Genomic DNA, 21,473 nt, shown 5'->3' with positions numbered 1-21,473 from the left:
AAGGGAGTTTGACTCTTCATCTTGTCAAAGCTCGTTCATTTGCATGTTTTATGACAAGGGTGGTCAGAGTCATGATGCGCATCATTTCTACTCTCAAAAATGGAAAGTATAGTGTAACGCATTGTATCATAACCTAGGATGAATTTTTGACTGGAGGAAGCCGCAAGGATTCCAATGATAACAAGCAAGGCGCGCAAACACGAAAGGAAAGCAAGGTTACATTCATTTGCATGAACATAGGCATTCAGAGTTTGTATAACACATCTAGAGAAGTCATGATTATACTAAAATGACAATAAAACACATGGGTATGCAGGAATATATCATGTTCTTTTCAAAATTAGTCAAGTTACAGATTTCAGTGAAGGAATGTCTGTTTATGTGTGTACGTTTTGGAGAGAGCTTTCTGGCCACCTGGCAACTTGGAAAAGTGCATGTACCCTATGACCCCTTTAAGAAATATAATTAATTCCAAAGTCATTAACATCATTAATATCATTCATTTTGAATATCAAATATCATTAATTCCAAATTCCTTGGCTTATGATGACTGTGTGTGATGGGACTGTGTGTTCAGTGATATATGCATGCCACAGCAGCTGTGTGGGCAGATTTATTTTCTGTTGTGTAACAAAAAAAGAAAATCTAAATCTCATAGGATGCCTATGAACCAGAAACGATGAGTAATTTTGTTCAGTTTCATTTTGAGAGCGTGATCCTGGTATAACGATACCTAACAGTTGCAAATACATCACTCTAAAATGCAAGCCTTTTTTATTAAAACCTGAAATTGTGGGCTCTAACTTGCAAAGACTCAACATCCACAAAACAATGTGGATTGCGTTTTGACAAAATATGAGGTTTATCTGCTGGGGTTCTTACAAAAGCTTATGAATATGAGCAAAACACTCATCAGAGGTTTATTGAAGGAATTAGGAAATGGTAATTTACAGTTTTTGTATGAGTGAAATGAACATCAAAATCTAATCAGCCTTGTCATACAGCAGTATACAAAAAGACAAAGGTGAATCATTTGATTTGCTTAATGTTGGCATCCAGTTTTATTTTAATTTCCTCATTGTCAACCCACTGATAAATACAGAAACTCTAAAAGAATCCATTTAAAATAGGCACACTTACATGCCGCTATTTTATAAATTGATAAAAAAAAATTATGCATTAGAGCATATACATAAAAGAAACATATTTCAAAACTTTAACTACTTGATTGTCCAATTAGAGTTACTACATCTATTTAGTAATCACTCTCAAACCCATAAAGACCTTCAACTATACATAAACAAGGTAAACAATGTGTCTGTTTTATGAATACTTAGTGTCATGCTCCAAGTTCCTTGGCTTATGATGACTGTACGCCCCCAAAACCATTGGAAGTATTCAATCTGGGGTGGTTGATTGAATTAAAATCAATGACAATCTTTCCTTGCTTCGGTTTGAATTGCCTGTAGGACAAGAAATAAGAACAGAAAAATAAATAAATATATTACTGAAGCAAGTCCAAATAAAACGCAAGTAGTTTGTCACTCATCAAATCAGAGACGTTTTAAAAAACACCTTTATAAAATTGACAAAGAGAATTCACTTCTTGTCCTCATTGTCCAAGTTCTCACACCTATAATTCACCTCAGCATGCTAGAGTTGAGGAAACCAATTACACACTAGTCCTCATGAGAGAACACAAGCAGCATCCTCTCCGAAAGGCAATCCCAGCAGGGACCAAGCACCTCAACATCTTATGAGAAAATACCCTGCCAAGAAGAACCAAACCAGCAGGTGGTAAACTCCTTTTCCCCACTTTTAGCCTTTTCTTCCATCTGCATTTCAAACCTTGCTTTTCCGTTCCTTTTATTTTTCTCGTTCTCAATTCACATTTACCCCACTCTTTTTACTCTTCATTCTTTTACTAACCCCTCCCTCTCAGTGTGAGATGAGCTGGATGTGGCAAAAATCTATTCCTCATCATTGCACCTCTATAACAACAGAAGCAAATGCATACAAATAGAATCTCTGATAGAATCTCAAACAGAAATGATGCCTGAGCAAATCGATTCATCTTTTTATTCAGAATTCAAAATGCAGAACTCTGCACACAATGGTGAAGTTTCAATCCTTCATTTCTCATCATCTGGCACTTAAAATGAATAAATAAAAAGCTGAAAACATATGCTTTACTAGCTACTGCAGTTCATTGTCTCAGAGTTCAAAGTCAGATCTAAACTTTTATCAGACATGCAATTAGCGCATTGAATTCCTTTTTCGCAGGTCAAAAATGAGCAAAGGGGAAAAATTGCAAGCAAACGTAATAAAAAAAAATATTAATAATACATAATACAAATATAATTAAATAAAAATAAATATACACATACATACTTCAGTACTGTGCAAAAGTCTTAGGCACGTTAGTATTTTCAATAAGACAATAAGATATCTCTACAATAAGATTTCTTTTCTGAAATATTTTTTTAAACATTACATAAAACAAAACAAAAAAATCTAACTCTTTTTGTGAAATGTTTTGCTTGAAGTGTTTTAGTTCTATATTTCCTTAAAATAAATACCACTTGGTTTCATATTTTGTTATATAAATGCTAAACCATGCCTTCATTTCTGATAGGCTTAAATGTCCAAATACTTTTAAAGCCACTGCATATATACATAAAATCGATATGGCACAGGTGAAAATGTAACTGTGCAGTAGGAATGTTTAAATGTCCAAATGGACACAGTGATGGGTGTGGAATAGATTTTAATATCTTTATTAAATAGCCTATGGCTCTGCAATCAAAGGGCTGAAGAAATGGAAATGCAGAGATCCATAGTAATGCTGGAAGTATTGGAGAACAACCTTCAAAAAGTGGCAGCAGGGGAATTAACCTTGCTACCCTCAAAGACAGGCAAGAGGCATGAAAGTATCTTCAAGGATTTCCTGATTTTCATCTTCAGGCGGATCTACTCCTTTTGTCTCCTCAGGCTCATGTCCCCCCAGTCCTATTTGATCTGACTATGATGAAAGGCTTCAGAGTTTATTTACCGTGCATCTATATATAGTGTGTACATACAACTGGGAAGATGAGATTTCCGTCCAGTCCGCTCTTGCTGTGGTTCCCGCTGGCTCTCTCTAACATAAAGAGGACTTCTTGTTAGGACTGCAAACCCCACAGCGAGTTCAGTTAAGTTGTCAGTTAACCCTGAATCTCATTAAAAATTAAAAAAAAAAAAAAAAGTGAAGGGCTTCTTTGCTCACATTATGCGTTTAATCGAAAGGTTTTAAAAGTTTGCATTTACATTTTGCTCTTTTAACCCTCTGTGGTCTGAGGTGTTTTCTGGCTCCTATAGGTGTTCTGAAATGTTCTGACTTTTGTGCTTATTTCTGTTACTTGTGACATTTTCATGGCTAAAGTCTTGCACTGTATTCAGCACAAAATTGGCTCCCATGATATGTCCGCAGCATGTCGGTAAAAGTTTGTAGTTTTGAGATAATGACGTTTTTGTGTGGTTTGTGGAAAAAAAAATTAAAAAGAATTGTCACTGAAATAAGGTAATGAAATGCATAGTAATTATTTCTTCACAAGACTTTTGAAAATTGAAATTGCACTATTGCACTAGTGCAATGTGCTTATCACTGCTTATCACTATTTTCGTGAAAAATTTAACCTGCAATTTACACCAAGTCTTAAATTTTAAGTGTAAAATTTTTGCTGCTATTTAGGGGAAAAAAAAGAAATCGCGTTTGCCGACCCTAGAGGGTTAATCCCTGTAGTCTAAAAATAAAATAAAACACTGACACAATGATGAACAAGTAAAAATAATATTCGCAATAATTTTCATTTTACTGAATAATACAGTAAAACTAATTTCTTAAAGGACAAGTTCGGTATTTTACAATTAAAGCCCTGTTTTAAGATATATATATTTTATTTTTTTAAAGCTGTATTTTATTTTAGAGTCAACCCTAGGCCTCATAAAAGCAATTTTTGAAATGTGATGGATGCCATCTGGTAGACAAACTGAGCATTTTAAAAATGCAAAACACATGTATAATCTGAATTTTTTTGGTGTGTGTAAAAAAGTGTGTTTGTGTGTGTGTGTCTGGATGTGTTTGTTTTACATTCTTGATGTTTTATGGATTCACCCCTTCACTGTTGTGTGCTTTTTTTCAAGATCGTGGCTGATTTGTAGATTGTACGCACAAAAAAACTCACTATTTTCACATTTTTGCCAATTTGCATGCAGGTCCACCCAAACACCCCAAGTGTAACTATTTTTTTTTTACAACCACTTAGACTGTTCACATCCTGTCCCCAATTTTTTTGGGTGTTCAAATACCAAATACCAACAAAGTCACCAAATTTCGGACCATTCCGAGGAAGCTGATTTAAAAAATATATATATTTAAATTTTCCGGGTCCATTTGGGCCGAACAACCCCAGAGGGTTAAAGTAACAGTACACAGCACTCTAAACAAGCCACAAGATTTGAGATATCATTCATGTCCACTGCACAAACAAATGTTTGTATACAGGTGTGTGTATAAAACAACAGTAAAATATAAAAATATAGCATTAGTAATATATAAAACGTCATTAATATGACTAGTCAATTGTGGCTGTTTATTGCACTTTTGAAGGTGATCCGATTTGGCTTCCTATGGTGTATGAGACAAACCCAGACTTGTGCACAGTGCTTACTCATTTTTCCCCAAGCGTGTCTTTTTTCGAACACTCACAGAAGCTTTTTGATGCTTCAGGTCACATATACACCCACACATCTGAGGGTCGGGCTCCGTTACAGCCTTGATTGTACAATCGTTCGGGCCAGTCAGATCCGACAGGAATGCAAATGAACCCTCTTAATTTCCTAGCCACACACCAGCCCCTTACTAAGGTCAGACTCGAGAGACTTACTTGTATGTGATGCCCGCCAAGTTAAGAAGACGTCTGGAGGCAGTCATTTCTGGAGTGTCATGGTATTTGTCTGACAAATAGATCACATCCTTTATACCTGTAAGGCAGAGACAGCAGAAGGATAGTGTGGGTCAGACAACACACAAGCAAACAGAGGGAGAAATTCAAACAAACAGGCCCAAAGAGAACAGGGACCCAAAATAGCCTGTTAGGAAAGAACAAAAGCTTGTGCTAGGGGAGAAGGAAGGTGAGTCGATAACTTGTCGCTGCAGGCTTAAACCAATATCAACCAATCCCAATTGAAATGAAATCTGCCCTGCTGGTATCTAAAAAACGTGGGGCATTTGGCAGCACCCCCACGCATCCTGCTGACTACTCACAAGCGGCCCACATGAGGAGAGTCTATAAAAGGCCCTGTAAGCCAAGTTTTACAGAGAAACATGAGGAATCTGGTAAAACCACTTTAGACCACTCTTGCCCTTAACGCTTTCAGAGGTGAAAAAGAGTAGTCCAACATAGCCAATGGTTGTTAAAATTGCAGGTGAATACATCAGATAGAGAGAGAGACATACACACACCACCCCAAAATACACAGCGTCTCGATCATGTACTTTTATCTGCACAGGAGGAGAAAAGTGCTCTGATCGAAGGCAAAATGACTTGCACAGAGTGAATTCCACCTTTCATTAAAGGCTGTCATTACAAGCATGGGGCCTCTGCATGGAATTATTTGAACAATTTTTTAGAGGAAACAGATGAAATTACCATGGAACGGTCTGGTTATGCCATCTTAAAACAATTTTGTTGGTGACATTTCATGGTGCAGCGAAGAGCGGGGGGTTGGTTGGAATGACTTTGTATATCCAAGTCTCACCTGGCTATTTAAGATAAAAATCAAGCACTCATGGTCCAAAAAAATGTAAACATGCCTTTCCATGAAAAGAACATGAGGATAAGTATCGAAGCTGCTCAAAACACTTCCAAAACGACAAGCTGTCCAACAGAAAGGAAGCTTCTGATGGAAGGTGGAGCAGAACTCTGGAGATGCCACGTTTCCAGAAAGCTCTCCGGAGATGAGGTGACAGGACAGTCCCTCAGTCCCTCCAAAAACAGTCACAGGAAGTGACAAGATGGCAGCTGCTTGGGAGCTGAACACTTTAATTCCTCAGAGAGAGGAGAGGCTCTAAAGCAGCGCTTCAGAAATGCTGTCGCTGGCACCGAGAAGCTAAAGTGCAGGGGGGACATCAACATGGGAGCCAGAGGAAGTAAAAAAAAAAAATGATTGGTGTCATTTCAAACAGTGAGATTGAGAGATAGAAACGTTTGAACTGCATTTGAAAAGAGCAGTAACACTTTCTCACTGGAGGAATAGCTACAGCATTAGATACAGAAGGGGGGAAATGTAATATCTTGGGTCTTCTACTTCTCATTTACAATGACCAAAATTACAGATCAAGAAAAAAATGGGGAGAAAGTACAATGAAAGATCCAATTCTAGTATAAGAACAGTTGTCAATGGGTGCGTTTACATGATGAGGTCAAGTTTAATCGCAATATTGCCAAAATCCCATTATAATCGCATGCAATCTCAATACTTCGTTCGAACTAATGCGATTAAGCTCATAATTGTAGTAAATATTCGCATTAAACTATGCAGCGTACTCAGATTTCAAGATTAGCAAATAATCAGAACAATCAAAATTGCATGTAAACTGGAGTGAAGAGATCTGCTTGCGTCATGTAAAGATCTTACTGCGATTAAAACCTTACTCCGATTATTAGAAATAAAATCACATTATTGGTGCACATCTAAGCATGATCATTTGACCAACAAGGAAAACTTTATGTGTGAATCAAATGGAAGCTTTGGTGGGGCACAAAAAAGCATACCAATGGCACCAAAATATTGGAAAACTTTCCTTTTAATAAATCCCTCTGGTTGTAATTAAATTATGTTAGTTTTCTGTAAGAGAGGCACACACTAACAATATCAAAAGGTTTACCATGCACATATAAACAAGATAAAGGCTGGATGCCTTTATAAGAGAATCAGGGTGGATTCGCATTCCAAGTCCACTAATATTCCTTTTATCCTCATGTTTTTTACATGCAGAGGCTTTTGTGTTTCCTCATATCGTGAGGCTTTAAAACTTCTAGTAAACAAACATGGCAATAACACCTTCAAAATTAACCAACAGCGACGACACCCTGTCTCGATTCTTTTAAACTCAGCATTCAAACTTTAAACATCCACTTTGTTCAGCTCCATCTGATTGGCATCATCAGAGGGTGTTTTTAATGAGGTCGGACGATCATTTTTAGCCGTGTTTTGTTGCATCCTATAGAGCGCGAGGAGACGAAAGGGATGTGCGTGTTCCTTAATGATGCCGGAGCATTGAGAGGAAGCTGACACCCCACTGAGAGATGGGCCGGGGCAAGGCCAAGCATCCTGAAGATCAGACGGCGTAGGAGCGTGTGTCGTGCTATCTTCAGCACACAGCTTCAGTAGGCTTTGGCACAAGAGTACATGGAGGGGAATCAGAGAGAGAGAGAGAGAAAGAGAGAGAGAGAAAATCAGGACAAAAAGACTTGGAGGGGAGGAGAGAGAATGGGGAAGAGGGTGTTAAGAGAGTTCAACAGATAAGAAGAGATTGAAAATAACAACAGAACAGGGTTTGGAGAAGGAAAAATAAGAGGAAGGAAGACAACCTGTCACTATGTTGGCTGTATCCAAGCAGCCAAGAAGGCTCACAAAGAAGCTGGCTGCTCAAAGTGACACCCACTGCAAGTTTTTCAAGATGACCATAGAGATTGAACCTCAGTTTATACCTGGCCGCCTCCTCTGTCATTTCATCAGCACTGACAAGGTTGCCACTTTTTTTTTTTTTTAAATAGCTTACGGTTTATAAAGCGGTTCATGTTATACCTAAGAAAATATTAATATTAAATGTCTTTGAAGTGGAAAGTACATAAAGCACACAACAGAATTCTTTCCAAGCATAATTACAGTCATTGTTGTTGCTAAATTGTTGTACTGTTAGAAAAAGGATAATGAAACTATAAAGAAGCAACAATTAATTAAAACCGCACTATACTTCGGAGGTATATGCATGGCATGTGCCAATCAGACTGTGTTCACATCGATAGAAACAGTTTGAGGGCGCATGTACACTCTGTCACACGTCATAGTGCGAGACAAAGCTGTTTAAGAACTCAACAGAGATTGCATTAAATTAAAGAAACCCTAAATAATGGATTCAAATGATTTCTCAATGTAGCAGTTTTGGTGCTAGTATTGAATTTATTTTTTTAAACATCTCTGGTGGCAAAGAGACAACAGGACGGTTCATATCTGTTCCCTGCATTTCGCAATTTACAGCATAGTGCATTTTCCGGTGGCATATAGCTTAAAGGGATACTCCACCTTTTTTGGAAATAGGCTAATTTGACCACTCCCCCAGAGTTTTACCGTTTTCGAATCCATTCAGCCGATTTTCTGATATTTAGAAGAATATCAGTAACCAGACAGTTTCTGGACTCATTGACTTCCATAGTAGGAAAAAATATACTATGGAAGTAGTATTAATATTAAAATGAATGAACACAATCATGTAAACAGAGTAAACATATCTTACCGTTTCCTACTGTCTGTCTGTGCACGACATAACACCAACAGACACTACACCAACAGTTCAGCAGTTCTTGCTTAGGTATAAATCTTTTTTGATTAGGACAAATCTTTTACACGCCAATGTTGCAGCAAAGAAACAGAACATAACCTTGAGCAAACTATTAATGCACTGGTGCCGGTTAAGAAATGAATATGACAATTAGCGCTTGTAACCATAGTTTCAATGTGCTACTACGATTCCTGATCAGTGGAAATAAATGTGTTGATTGAAAAAAACTAGACATGAACAGTTAGAAACAAATGCTAAGATACACTCTCACCTGCTTGAATAATGAGTTTGGCGCACTCGTTGCAGGGGAAGAGCGCTACATACATAGTGCAACCCTTGACATCTGCTGAGTTCTTATTCATGATGGCGTTCAGCTCTGCGTGACACACTGCAACAAGACATGAAAGACCTGTTAGAAACGTTCAGGGGTCACAAAATATCATACATGTAGCACAGAATGATGCATCATAGCTAAGATTAACAATTCTGCTTCACAACAAACATGGACTGAGCTTTTTTTTTTGCTTGTAAACATTGTACCACTCCGGCAGAAAAAGGCTCCAGTCACCAGTTCACTGTTATAAAGGAAAAAGATTTCAAAGCATGAGTCTGAACAGATGTCAGCTCTTCACAACATCACCCAGAAAAAGCCCCGTCTAATCACTCACTCTGCTCGCCTTAATTATGGAGAATGAATTGGCCCATCAGTGGTGGCACATTACCACTGCACCAAGAAACACCGGCCTGAAACACGTTTATTTTGGCAGAGCTTCAGCACAAGGCAGAGAGAGAGAGAGAGAGAGAGAGATGGGGGGGTGTAGTTATGATGGAAGAGAGATGTCAGTAATTCGCACAGTTACATACACACATTGTGTGTTTAACTGGAAGCAGGCACACACACAAAGCTGAGAGAGTGTGCATGATAAAGCTCATGATGGAGTAAGATCAAATGAGTGAACATGAGAGGGACTGAGCTATTAAATCTATCAAAATAACATTTGATACATGTTTGGTAGTAATCTGACTGGACTGTTGTTTATTAAAATGTAGCATGGAAGATATTGTTATTAATGGACTGCAGCAAAATAAAAGCATAAAAATCAAGTAATATTTTTCTCTGTGGTTGCAGTGTATAAACACTGTCTCCTATTAGAGAACGAGATGAAAGTGTCATTGTGTTTCTCAGGGCACAAAAAAAAAAAAAAAAATCACATTACCAATAAATCTTATATTTGGTATTTCAGCATCCTCTAGTGGCACAATACTGTACAGACAATTATTTTTTTCCTATTGCTCAAATCAGAAAAAAAAATTCAAGTAGTCCCCTCCACCCTCATAAACACTGTGAATGACAAATTGAGTTGGTCTCCTTAAACCAATTACGTCCTTCGGATGAGACATAAAACCGGGGAACTGGCTCTCTTTTTGTGGTCACAAAAAAATCCCAGTTTGTATTTCAGAAAGAGTAGGCGTGTAGCCTCTGTACATCATGGCCTCCTAATAATCCCCATATATATTTATATATATACCAATTGGCTTCAATCACTGTCTCTATGGTGGGCGTTCTGGCGCAATATGGCTGCCGTCACATCGTCCAGTGGATGCTGCACACTGGCGGTAGTTGAGGAGATTCCCCCTTCTATATGTAAAGCGCTTTGAGTGCCGAGAAAAGCGCTATATAAATGTAATACATTTTTAAACTCTGAACTTAAAAGAAAATTTAGCAAAAATATAAATTGTTTTGTTTTACATTGAAAATTAAACAAATGGCAAAAGTTAAGTTATATAGACCATTTCACAAGATGTAAACACTGGTCCAGAAGCACTTCCTGTTTCAGTTTGTAACTGTTTTCTTTATTTCACATGTAAAGAAAACATCTTAAAGATGTTTGTTTAACTTTTTGATTCAGTTTTAAATGTTCTGTTGGGTGTATTTTATCCCAGCTTTTATGTGGTGTTAAAAAACTGAAACATTAAGTGCTTCTGAGCCAGTGTTGTTTACATCTTGTGAAATGGTCTATATTGTACAGATTGATTTTTATTCAATTATGTCATTAACAATTTTTCACGCATTCAAGTTTTGTACTATTTCTTACAGAATTGCATTTTTGCTCCTAATCTAATGTTGTAATGCTGTGACACTGCACTCCATTTGGACATGGACTTGTTTTACTTAACCAATAGAACTTTAAGCAACATCTTAAATCAGAACTAAAAACCACTCTGAACATCTAGCCAACCACTACTACAGCAAAGCCAGAGGATTTTGGCAAAACATCAATATTTATTTATTTATTTTTCAGAAAAATCCTTGCCTATTTTATGAAACTTACAATTACTTACAACTAGCGGTGCTTTGAGATTTTTCCTGCCTCACTAATAATACAGTTATAAAGAAATGCCTGATATGTGGTGTCCTATAGCCCTTGTATTTCAGCCATCACTTCTGCACCTGTAGACATAACATCTAAAACTTAATATGATTGATTACACTAGAGAGACTCGAAACTATGATCCTTAAGACTAGAGCTGCCTCCAACTAAAGATTTTCCAAGTTGGCTGTTAGTCGTTGATTGGTGTGAGTCGGTGGCTCTCCCAAATTTTCAATTGTATTATTGGGCTTGTAACCTAAGAGCTCCAACTTAGTGGCAAGGTTCACATTACATAAACTACTCACCAGACTGGATCCAGACAGAATCATCAGCTTGCCTTCCTTCCTCACTCTCAGCCCTCCTATTCTCACCCTTACCATTGGGACCAGACTCTCACTCGTAGGTCCCAACGGTATCGAACTCAGTCCAGATTTGGATGGCAGAGGGGTTCAATCTATGCCCCAGTTGCTAGAAATCATATATTCACTCAATGATTTCTCTAAATGACAAGGCATTTTTGCTATGGCAAGAAAAATATATTTTTCTGATGGTTGCTTGTCTTTTGCACCATTAGAATCTCAATATAAAACACCTAAAGCCCACTTTTTCATATATCTATTACAGGTATGTAATTTCACACAAAATAATTTTATTTCTTTTAATTCCCTTCAAGATCGAAACCCTTTTGACCAACTTTTTCCTGAAGAGACCCAGAGCGAAGAGGCAATATCTCTAGAGTATATAAAACTGACATCATTTTTAATTATTATCCACTTCTTACAAAGAGATTCCTGGCAACTGGACCTTAATCTCTGCTTGCATCTTGTACAGTCAAGTCAAGTCAAGTCAAGTCACATTTATTTATATAGTGCTTTTCACAATACAGATTGTATCAAAGCAGCTTCACAGTGATAACATGAAAGTAGTACAAGACAGATCAATAATATTGTTAAATATTAAATATTAACTAACCCCAACTAAGCAAGCCAAAAGCAAGGCAAAAGCCAGGCGACAGTGGCAAGGAACCAAAACTCCATCAGATTGGATGGAGAAAAAAAAAACCTTGGGAGAACCCAGGCTCAGTCAGGGGCCAGTTCTCCTCTGGTTAACATTCATATTGTTTATATAAATATTAAATATTGTTTATATATAAAACTGCGCCATAACATATCGCCGGCAGGTGGGATCAGCAGAGGAATACATCTTTGCCAGCTTCGCCTTAGATAGATGAAGTCGATGTACCACTTAGAATTGAATAAGGCTGTGTCTAGCACAGATAGAAGAGCCATGGATCCTATTGTTAGCCTCATCCCATTCCTTAACATTTTATTACATTACTATTTTGGTATTAACATTTACCCGCCAGTGGGGCGGATAACCTTTTAAGATTTACTCGCCAAACGGATAATCTACCCGCATTTGTCGCTTGGCGGGTGTTAATTTCAGACCCTGATCCTGTCCACTGACCACATAAACCAGGGAGAAATATGGACAGTGCAGTGGATCAGTCGAATAAATACCAGCCAGACTGATAAATCCTCTCCCAAGTTTTCACACCTTCCCTTTGGCAGTACAACCCATTCAAAGTCTCAGGTTGGCATGTGCCGCCTTTAGGAATGCCAGGCAGCTCCAACTCATTTCCATTTCTCACACTAATAGCGGCCACAAAGTGACCTTGCCCATTCCCTCACTCAGCAGCTCCACCTTTATCTCTCCCATCAGCCCCATTCAAGTGAAAAGTAATCCATGACTGCCACCATGTGCTCAAAAGAGCATACACATCACCACACGGTGTTAACAGACACCTTGTGCTGCATTAACAGAGCCTCAAACTAGTGGCAATGTAAGTGGCTGTGTGCTGACCTGTCGATGTCAAACAGATTCAGAAAGACTGATAATTATGGGTAACTGATTCTTCCAGTTCAACAGCCAAGACTCCAGAGGCCAGTTGAATGTAGTTGAACTTAGAGTAGGTTTAGAGTTGACAAGTACATATAAATCCAACCTGGTTTGGATCAGGCCCCAGGTCAACTCGGGTTTAATCCAAAATTTAAGGTTAACTCTGAAGCGCATGCACCAAAAAGTGGGACACGTCACGTGTAGCAAAACAGCCAATCACATGGAACATGGAGCGCGTCAGTTTGATTCACTTTTGAGAGTTGGCACAATACACTTCTCTGTTGAAGATTAAGAGATTGTTATGTAATATAGAATGAATTTAAATGCATTTACAAGATAGGAATAAACACCACTGCTGTAGTGAAAGTTTGAGAAGGCAGCAGAAAGAAAATGAATCAAACAAACTGAAACTTATAATTTACATAATCCCTTTAACTGCTTCTATTGTTCTAATTTGTAAGTTGCTTTGGATAAAAGTATCTGCTAAATAAATAAATGTAAATAAAGTATACATAATTACAATTCATATAATAGAAATCTTATAAATTGGTTAATTAGCAGCAAAAGATGAGCAATATTGTCTCTAAATTCTTTCACTCAAAACTGCTTTCATTTGGAGTGAGAGATACGGGGAGAATGGCTTTACTGCATCAGATATTTTTTACTCACAGGACCAAATTGGTCCAGTTTTGGTTTGCTCTAACGCTGAATAAAACCTGCTCCGGAGCATAAGTTAGCATGGTGATGAAACCCACGAAGAACCAACCCATCTTCTTGAGCCCAAAATATAAAGTTTGCTCAAACAAATCTCAAACTTACCTGGGTAGCAATTGAAAACGGCTTCATGCAACAGGCCACAGGGATCAAATTCTGAACTCACCATAGGGGTATTTGGTGTCCAGCTTGTCATCAGCACTGCGAGACCAGGGCAGAAGGTCATCGTCACAACCGTTGGGCATACCGTTGTAGCCAATACCCACTATCTTGTTCTCTTGATTCACGATACAGGCACCAACCTGAAATTATATCAGTTTTAAGGAGTGGTGACATTAAACTTTTCATTTCACCGACTTTCATTCATACACATGTGAATAAGGGAAACAGGAAAAGCACGTTTGTGCGAATATAGCTTCCTATCACTTGAAGACATGTGACCAATAAGATCGACAAGTCACGTCGTGAGCTGAATTAACAGAATGCAAAGTCTGCACGATTGCAGCATTGCAGTAAAATAGAGTAAATTGAATATATTTTAGGGCTGTGCATAGATTAATTGCGATTAATCGTATCCAAAATAAAAGTTTGTGTTTAAATATATGTGTGTGTGCTGTGTATAATTTTTATATATATATAAATAAATACATATGCATGCATGTATACATATAAGAATTATTTGCATATATATATATATTTATTTTTTATAATAATGAAAATATTTTATATATGAACAACACATTTTTTTTAAATATATACACATTTATATAGCATGGAAGATATGTGTATTATATATTCGGAACCGATGCTATTTTTTCAGCAAACACAAAATTCTGTCTTTCTCAACTTTTTAAGCTTGAACCGACACATGCCATTAACTGTAAGAGGATTTACAGTTAAGACCCAGTTAATTAGCAATGATGAATGAAGACAAGGGGACGGTTGCATAAACTGCTCAAGATAGCCATCAAAGTTCACAACAGTATGTCAGTTACATAAAAGCAAAGACTTGATTCAATGAGCTGATTCAGTCTAATTAACTGCTAGTTGGGCATAGAAAATTACTGAAGAAAAGAGTTTGCAGTGTCATCAACAGAAGTCAGCATCAACACTCATCAAGGAGTTGGTAGGCCGCTCTGCTCACACAACCAACTGTAAATGCAATTAAGAAAAATAACATTTGAATGATCATTTTGCCATAGTTTTTGCTTGAACGTGTTACACATATTTAATCATTAAGCAGGGCTCGACATAAGCAATGGCCCGGGGCCAGTAAAAGAGTATGTCGGGCTAGTTGATTGGCCAGTCACTTGCCCGCGCAGGCCAGTAACTGGCGATCAGCAAAACAAACAGCAAACGTCATAAACAGTGTGGCGCGAAGAGTGTCAATGTTAAACTGCCAAAGAACTACGAGGCTGGACATTCCTAGAGTCATGGAAAACACAGTACACCTGGTAGGGATGGATGCGTACTCGGTATTAAACGGGACTGAATTTTGAAAGACCGCTGTATCGATAAGCTCGGACGTTATTGTTATTGCTGTCGCTGGAGAAATAGCCTACATGTAGGCTATCATTTATTATTGCTATAAAAAATTAACCATCTCGCTGAGTCGCCAGCCATGTCTAGGCCTATAAATAAAATTAAACCATTTGTCTGTGATGCATTTTGCTATTCGCGCAGTCTAGAAGAGAAAGAGAGAAAGAGAGAGAGAGAGAGAGAGAGAGAGAGAGAGAGAGAGAGAGAGAGAGAGAGAGAGAGAGAGAGAGAGAGAGAGAGAGAGAGATCTCACGCGTTGCCACAGCGCGCACAACACCTGACGGAGGACAGAACTACACATTCAAGTTATGGTTACACTTTAGATCTCCAGTGGGGATTTTTTTTTTATGTTGAGCCCTGCATTAAGTACTGAATTTTCATTTTCATTTTGCCACTTATAAAGCGTTTCAATATGCATATTAAAACTATTGTATGAAATGACAAATGTAAATTATGTAATTTAATATTTGATTTGAACCTTTCAGGATCCGCCATAAAATTGATAAGTTTATTTAGATCAAGTGCTGTGAGAAAAGACTATAAATCTCCACCTCCAACATCCTCACACGCAATTTAGCTTATACTAGCCGACACTCTTCTTTATGTCTACAGATGTGACGTAACGACGCAAAGACATGCTCGAATCTCCCACGGAAATCCACCAGTACCACTGGAGTTAAAAACATTATTACAAGCTTACCGCTTTGAATCGAGCTAAGCCAAGCAGATAGTTTTGGAGCACTAGCTGGTTAAGTATTTTCTCAAATATGCCCCCCAAAAAGCTACGGACTGCACCTTTACTACATGATGTTATCCAATTGCATGATTTGTAGATGTACATTTCTGAAATAGATTACTTGGACACAGTCACCTCTGCTAATAGATAACTTTGTAGACAAACTGTAATGTAGACATGCATTTTCTGTATAGCTGCATTGAAACAATGCGTATTGTGAATAGCACTATACAAATAAAAAAAGATTCATTATATTTAATTTATACGGTGAAGATGCAGTATTTTAAATTTGATTGTTTAATTTCTGAACCTGAATACTGTTAGATTTACCCAAAAAAAAACGTGTCCCTACACTCCCTACAAAATCACCACAATCATTCTATAATGATTCATTCTTTCCAAATAGAGCTATTCAAGACATGAAATGTTTTCTAATTGTTTTAGTATCACAGAAAATTAAATATTGCAATGATAGTTATTCCAATATCATGCAACCCTATTTAATTTCATACTGAATACAATTTAACCACATTTCAGATGTGTGGTCACCAAATCAACCCACACTTCAAATTAGTAGGACTGCAGGCAAACGATCTCTGGGTACCTGAGAACTGGGATCTTTGCTCCTCTGTGCTGATAAGAAGGCAACAGCCATGAAATACTCAGGCCACTCCAGGTAGTCCTGCCTCTTCTTTGTCAGACCTTCACTGTGTGTTTTGATGGATTGAAAGAATGAGAGAAATTAAGAAAAAAATAAATAAACCCCTGTAGCCACGAACTACAATAAAATGGATTGTGTATAATTCCTGTTCTCAAAAATGTGTGTGTGTGCATGCATCGCAGTTGCTACACTTGTATATTACATTGTACTACGGTTCTAAAATACATTTAAATTGTAATCTTGTGCAATAATATTAGAATTTAAAATACATTTTTTTTTCTATTTTAATAAATATATTGTAAATTGTGATGACAAAGCAGAATTTTCAGCATTGTTACTCCAGTCTTCAGTGTTCACATGATCCTTCAGAAAGTATTCTAATTTGCTGCTCAGGGAATATTTACAGTTAATGTTGAGTTAATGTTAACAGTTGTGCTGCTTAATAATTCTGTGGAAACAATTATCTTTTTTTTCAGGATTCTTTGATGAATATTAAGTTTAAAGAACAGTATTTATCTCAAAGATTACATTTTATTCTAGATTAAAAAATAATAAATGTTTTATGAAAGAAATACATAAGCATTCAAAAGGTATATATATATATATATATATATATATATATATATATATATATATATATATGACATATATATTTATTCTTTGTGCGTTTGCTTGTGAAATCGTATTCTTAAATGCATGCTGATGTAAGTAACCAGCTTCTTTTAGGTGCACAAGGCCATTTGTCTCTTTCTCTGGTATCAGGAGAAAGGTTTATGGATCCTAAAGGCGTTGTGAGCACACATGTCCAACACATATGTTCTTTCTCTGTACAGATGGTCAAGCTATATTGAACTTTAATTGTTGTATTAAAATGTATTCTTTCTATTATATTTGCTTTCTGGGGAGCAAATGTTATCCGTTTTTCTCCCAAACGAGTGAATGTTTTACCATTATGTTTTGGTACACTTGACTTAACTGATAATAAGAAGCTCAGACTCTCTTCAGCCTTGATGGGAGCTCTTATTTGCTAGTGTCCTATGTGAAAGCAGTAACAGTGAAAATCATAGGGAAATAGGGATTTGGTTTGTGTCTGAGTGTTAAAACATAAAGGGGTCATTGAAGCTAATAGTTTAAGGCACCATTTCTTTGTTAAAGTCTTACTCCAGTTGCAGGTTAAGGAACCACTGCCATTATTTGAGATTGACTGAGATGTTGTTCTGGACATGTTCTGGACAATCTGTGACCTGGAAGGTCATGACGTGCCTCTGAATGTCAGATGCATCATCGATGGAGATATGCTTCGACTATCTGTGTATGTGTGGAAAATGACTGTGTTTATCTATTTCTCAGCCAATGAGAATCATTCAACGTGTAAGCAATGACGTATTTTAGACCTTGGAATAACTGCTGTGGTCCTTGTAACTGTGAGGGGGCGGCCTACGAACTCCTATGTGAGTTTTGAAGCTGACTTCTGCTGATGAAACTGGAAACAATGTTCAGTAAAACTTTCTTTAACTTTTTATAATTCTGACTCCGGGTATTCACTCTTCATGTCTGGTTCTGGGTAGGGATGGGCAACGATTAATCGTGATTAATCGCATCCAAAATAAAAGTTTGTGTTTACATAACTGTGTGTGTAGTGTGCATAATTAATTTGTATATATAAATACCCACACATGCATGTATATATTTAAGAAAAATGTGTTATTAATATATAAAATATTTATATTTATATATAATATTAATTATGTAAAAATATATATAAAGTATATACATGCAAATATTTCTTAAATATATACATTCATGTGTGTGTGTGTATTTATATATACAAATTAATTATACACACTACACCCACATATATTATGTAAACACAAACTTTTATTTTGGATGCGATTAATCGTTGACCATCCCTAGTTCTGGGTCTTTGACTGTGTTAACTCCTAACAAAAGTATTCATTTCTTTACAAAAAAAAAAAATATCTAACTAACCAGAAACTTTTGATTAGTGCACATACATTTATATCTGCATCTCCAGTATGGAAGATTCCTATTGCCTCAGAAGAGTATACTATATTTACTTGATCTTAACACTGGCACCCCTGATGCCCAGCAATGACTGTCTACTCTACATGTGTGATACTGACAGACATGATCATCATTGGATGGTTTTCCTACAGGGCTTTCCATTTTAGTTAAAAGTGAAGTGATATTACACCTTTTTGTGAGATATCTCAGTGACTGTCTCAGAAAGGGCAAGGGGATTTATGTGTGAAGATTTAATGGACCCATCTGACTTGACTCACTTGTTTTCCTAATGTCTCTTATGATTCTTTTTTTGAGCAGTTGTCAGAGCAGGTGTGTGTGTGTGTGTGTGTGTGTGTGTGAGAGAGAGACAGTCTAATGGTGGAATACTGAGGGTTGATGATCTGAAGCTAATGGGCAGTGCAGTGTGTGAGACAATCCTGAGGTAGTCATTAAACCATTTTAAAATGTGCAGTTATCTGAAAACCATTCACATGATATAAATTAAAATACAATAGGTTTTAGATTTTCCTTTTAAAATCTAATCTGATTCGATTAGTGCGCCTCACTTACAGTCACAATGATTTTGCTAGATATGGTATCAGACCATACCCCTATTCATACCCCTAATCCTTACCATAACTTATCTCTAAAATGAGAGGGAAATGATGCAGCTAATTAACCCTACAGTTGGTTTACATGTTTTTCCAAGATCAACAAAGCTGTTGATCCAGGAACATGTTGTACTTGGTGAAATCACAGACCGCTTCCAGGGCTGAAGATGTCAAACATGGCCACAAGAGGGCAGTATTCATCAGATCTATCTTCATGTGCAACTATATTTTAATAGGCTTATTTGTCAACAACCCATTGGCGTTATTGTGCTAATGAGCAAAAACATAATCTTATGTCTTCTAAAAAACTGTCAACACACCGTTGTTGTTTTCACACAACGTTCAATTCTGGTGAACCCTTTTTTTTTTTACAAAACTTTTACACTTCTCACACATTACTCAGGAACACAAAACTAAAATCATGTCATATCTCCGCCCTAGCATGTGTTCATAATGAATTTAACAGTAAAAGCATTGTATAAAACACGTTACCCGTTGAGCTGGGATGCGCCGTTCTTTGCCTTGTCGTCCATATCTTAATCAGAAAGTGTCTGCAGTGCTTTTATCGATATTCGCACTGTTTGTCCACTCTCTCCACTCTCCAGCAGCAGAACAGACAGAGCAGAAGAATTTCCCGCGAAAAAAACAGACCAGCCCCCTTCCGGGTTTCGAGGGGGAGCAAAAAGTTGAACAGCGCCATCTCTACACAATTTTGCACACAGCACCCCGAGACTTTCTTTTTCTATTCCAACCATTCTTGCATGTTGGTATATTAAAATAGCCTACGTCGTCCTCTTGCAGTTACCTCTCAGCAAGAGCGTTAAACGCGCGCTCATTCATAAGATACTATTATGATTGATTAGGCTATTCTTCTGTAGGACTTTCTTTTTGTTCGAATAATAAAACAGAATGTATAATAACAAATGCTCTAAAAACATTGAAATTGAGTATTGTTTTAACAGTTCTGGCCTAATTTATTTATAAAGAAATTACACAAAGGATTTCGCTAACTTGTTAAAATAATTCGCTAATTTCCATGAAATATAAAGGCTATATATTTCCATGAATATTTATATTTATATTTATATGTATATTTCCATGAAATATTAAGGTGAAGAGATATCAGGAGCATCAGAAACAACAGGAATAACAAGAAACCCTTGGACACAAATGGAGACGCACACCATGTAGTGTCAAGTTTCACCCAGTCATAGAGAAATATTAATAAAAACAGAAATTCAAAAATATACATTTTTAACTATATACAGTAGGCTAATTAATTTTGGGAGGCTTGGTGACAGGATGGACATTTTTAGCATTTGATAACACATTGTGTACCATCAAAGTGATTTATTGTGGATACTGACTGTGTATTGTTAAAATGTATATTTTGAATTTCTGAAAAGTTTTTATATTAATAAATATTTCACAATATCACAGGGTGGACATATTATTGCATTTTAAGCTTGACAACATCCAACTACAAACATAATATAATGTGTCATTTTAGAAGTAATTTAGGACTTAGTTTAGTTTACCTTGTTAAAGTGATATCGATATAGAGCACTGAAAAAACAAAACAAATAGCCAATGAAATCTCAAAAATTACAAAACTGAACAGATCACTCCGTTTTGCAGACATATATTCATTGATAACACAATTTTTTAATTACAATTGAGTGAAGAAGAGTTTAGTTGAAAAAGTTCTGACCCTATCCTTGCGATAGTTCGCCCCAAAACAGAATTTTGTCATCATTTAGGTCCGCACAGACCTCCTCAGGGGGTGAAGGGACCAAAAAGGGCATTAACATTTTTGGTGTTGTTGTTTTTGTTGTTGTTGTTTTTATTCTTTCTTTCCTTGGCATTCTAAAAAAATATGTTGATACAATTAGAATGCATAACACATTAAATTAAAATAGGGAGATTATGATAATATTACTAAATATTTTTTATTTTACCAAACAAAACAGTGAGAATCATTTTTAGTTTTGTTGATGTTGTAAATTTAATGTATTTATTATATGTATGAAAGTATTAGCTGGTTAAATTTCGTGTTCTGCAGTGAGGACCATGTCTGATTTTCTGTGCAACACAAAATAAAATATTTTGAGGAACGAAAGCTATCAGTGATTGGTTCCAAAAAAATACAAATTAGGATCGATTCTGTGTGACTGTGGAAGTGATGTTGAAATAATTTAATGTTACTTTAAAAACAGACCGTATGAACAACAAAAGTGGTATTTGTCATTTGAATTTGTTGAACACATTGGAATGTTCCAGAAATATAAGATTTGAGTATTCATGATCCATT

General features: G+C 36.7%; 1 protein-coding gene across 2 annotated transcripts; it reads right to left on the bottom strand.

Annotated features, from left to right (window-relative positions):
• Nucleotides 1-206: 206 nt before the first annotated feature.
• On the bottom strand, nt 207-19,806 carry dctd (dCMP deaminase). 2 transcript variants are annotated; one of them, XM_039690638.2, is made up of 6 exons: nt 19,655-19,806; nt 16,470-16,572; nt 13,757-13,892; nt 8,877-8,993; nt 4,926-5,022; nt 207-1,463 (listed from the first exon to the last, which is right to left on the bottom strand). In XM_039690638.2, the coding sequence occupies exons 1-6, from the start codon at nt 19,693-19,695 to the stop codon at nt 1,361-1,363; spliced, it is 597 nt and encodes a 198-aa protein (XP_039546572.1). In that variant the 5' UTR covers nt 19,696-19,806; the 3' UTR covers nt 207-1,360. The 2 variants fall into 2 exon arrangements, with proteins under 2 accessions (XP_039546572.1, XP_039546566.1); XM_039690632.2 differs by having other exon boundaries at nt 16,470-16,581; nt 19,655-19,798.
• Nucleotides 19,807-21,473: the final 1,667 nt, after the last annotated feature.

The sequence above is a fragment of the Pimephales promelas genome, chromosome 6, assembly GCF_988280905.1.
Source record: "Pimephales promelas chromosome 6, fPimPro1.hap1.1, whole genome shotgun sequence".
Classification (NCBI taxonomy): domain Eukaryota; kingdom Metazoa; phylum Chordata; class Actinopteri; order Cypriniformes; family Leuciscidae; genus Pimephales; species Pimephales promelas.
Note: the sequence above shows the minus strand (reverse complement) of the source record. Positions and strands in the feature narration are given on the sequence as shown.

What these genes read in the sequence shown, in the direction of transcription:
- dctd (XM_039690632.2), bottom strand. Translation starts at nt 19,695, where the DNA reads ATGGACGACAAGGCAAAGAACGGCGCATCCCAGCTCAACGG. An exon ending in GGCGCATCCCAGCTCAACGG is followed by an intron (nt 16,582 to 19,654) that starts GTAACGTGTTTT and finishes TCAATCCATCAA; the next exon opens with AACACACAGTGAAGGTCTGA. An exon ending in CAAACTCATTATTCAAGCAG is followed by an intron (nt 5,023 to 8,876) that starts GTGAGAGTGTAT and finishes TCTGCCTTACAG; the next exon opens with GTATAAAGGATGTGATCTAT.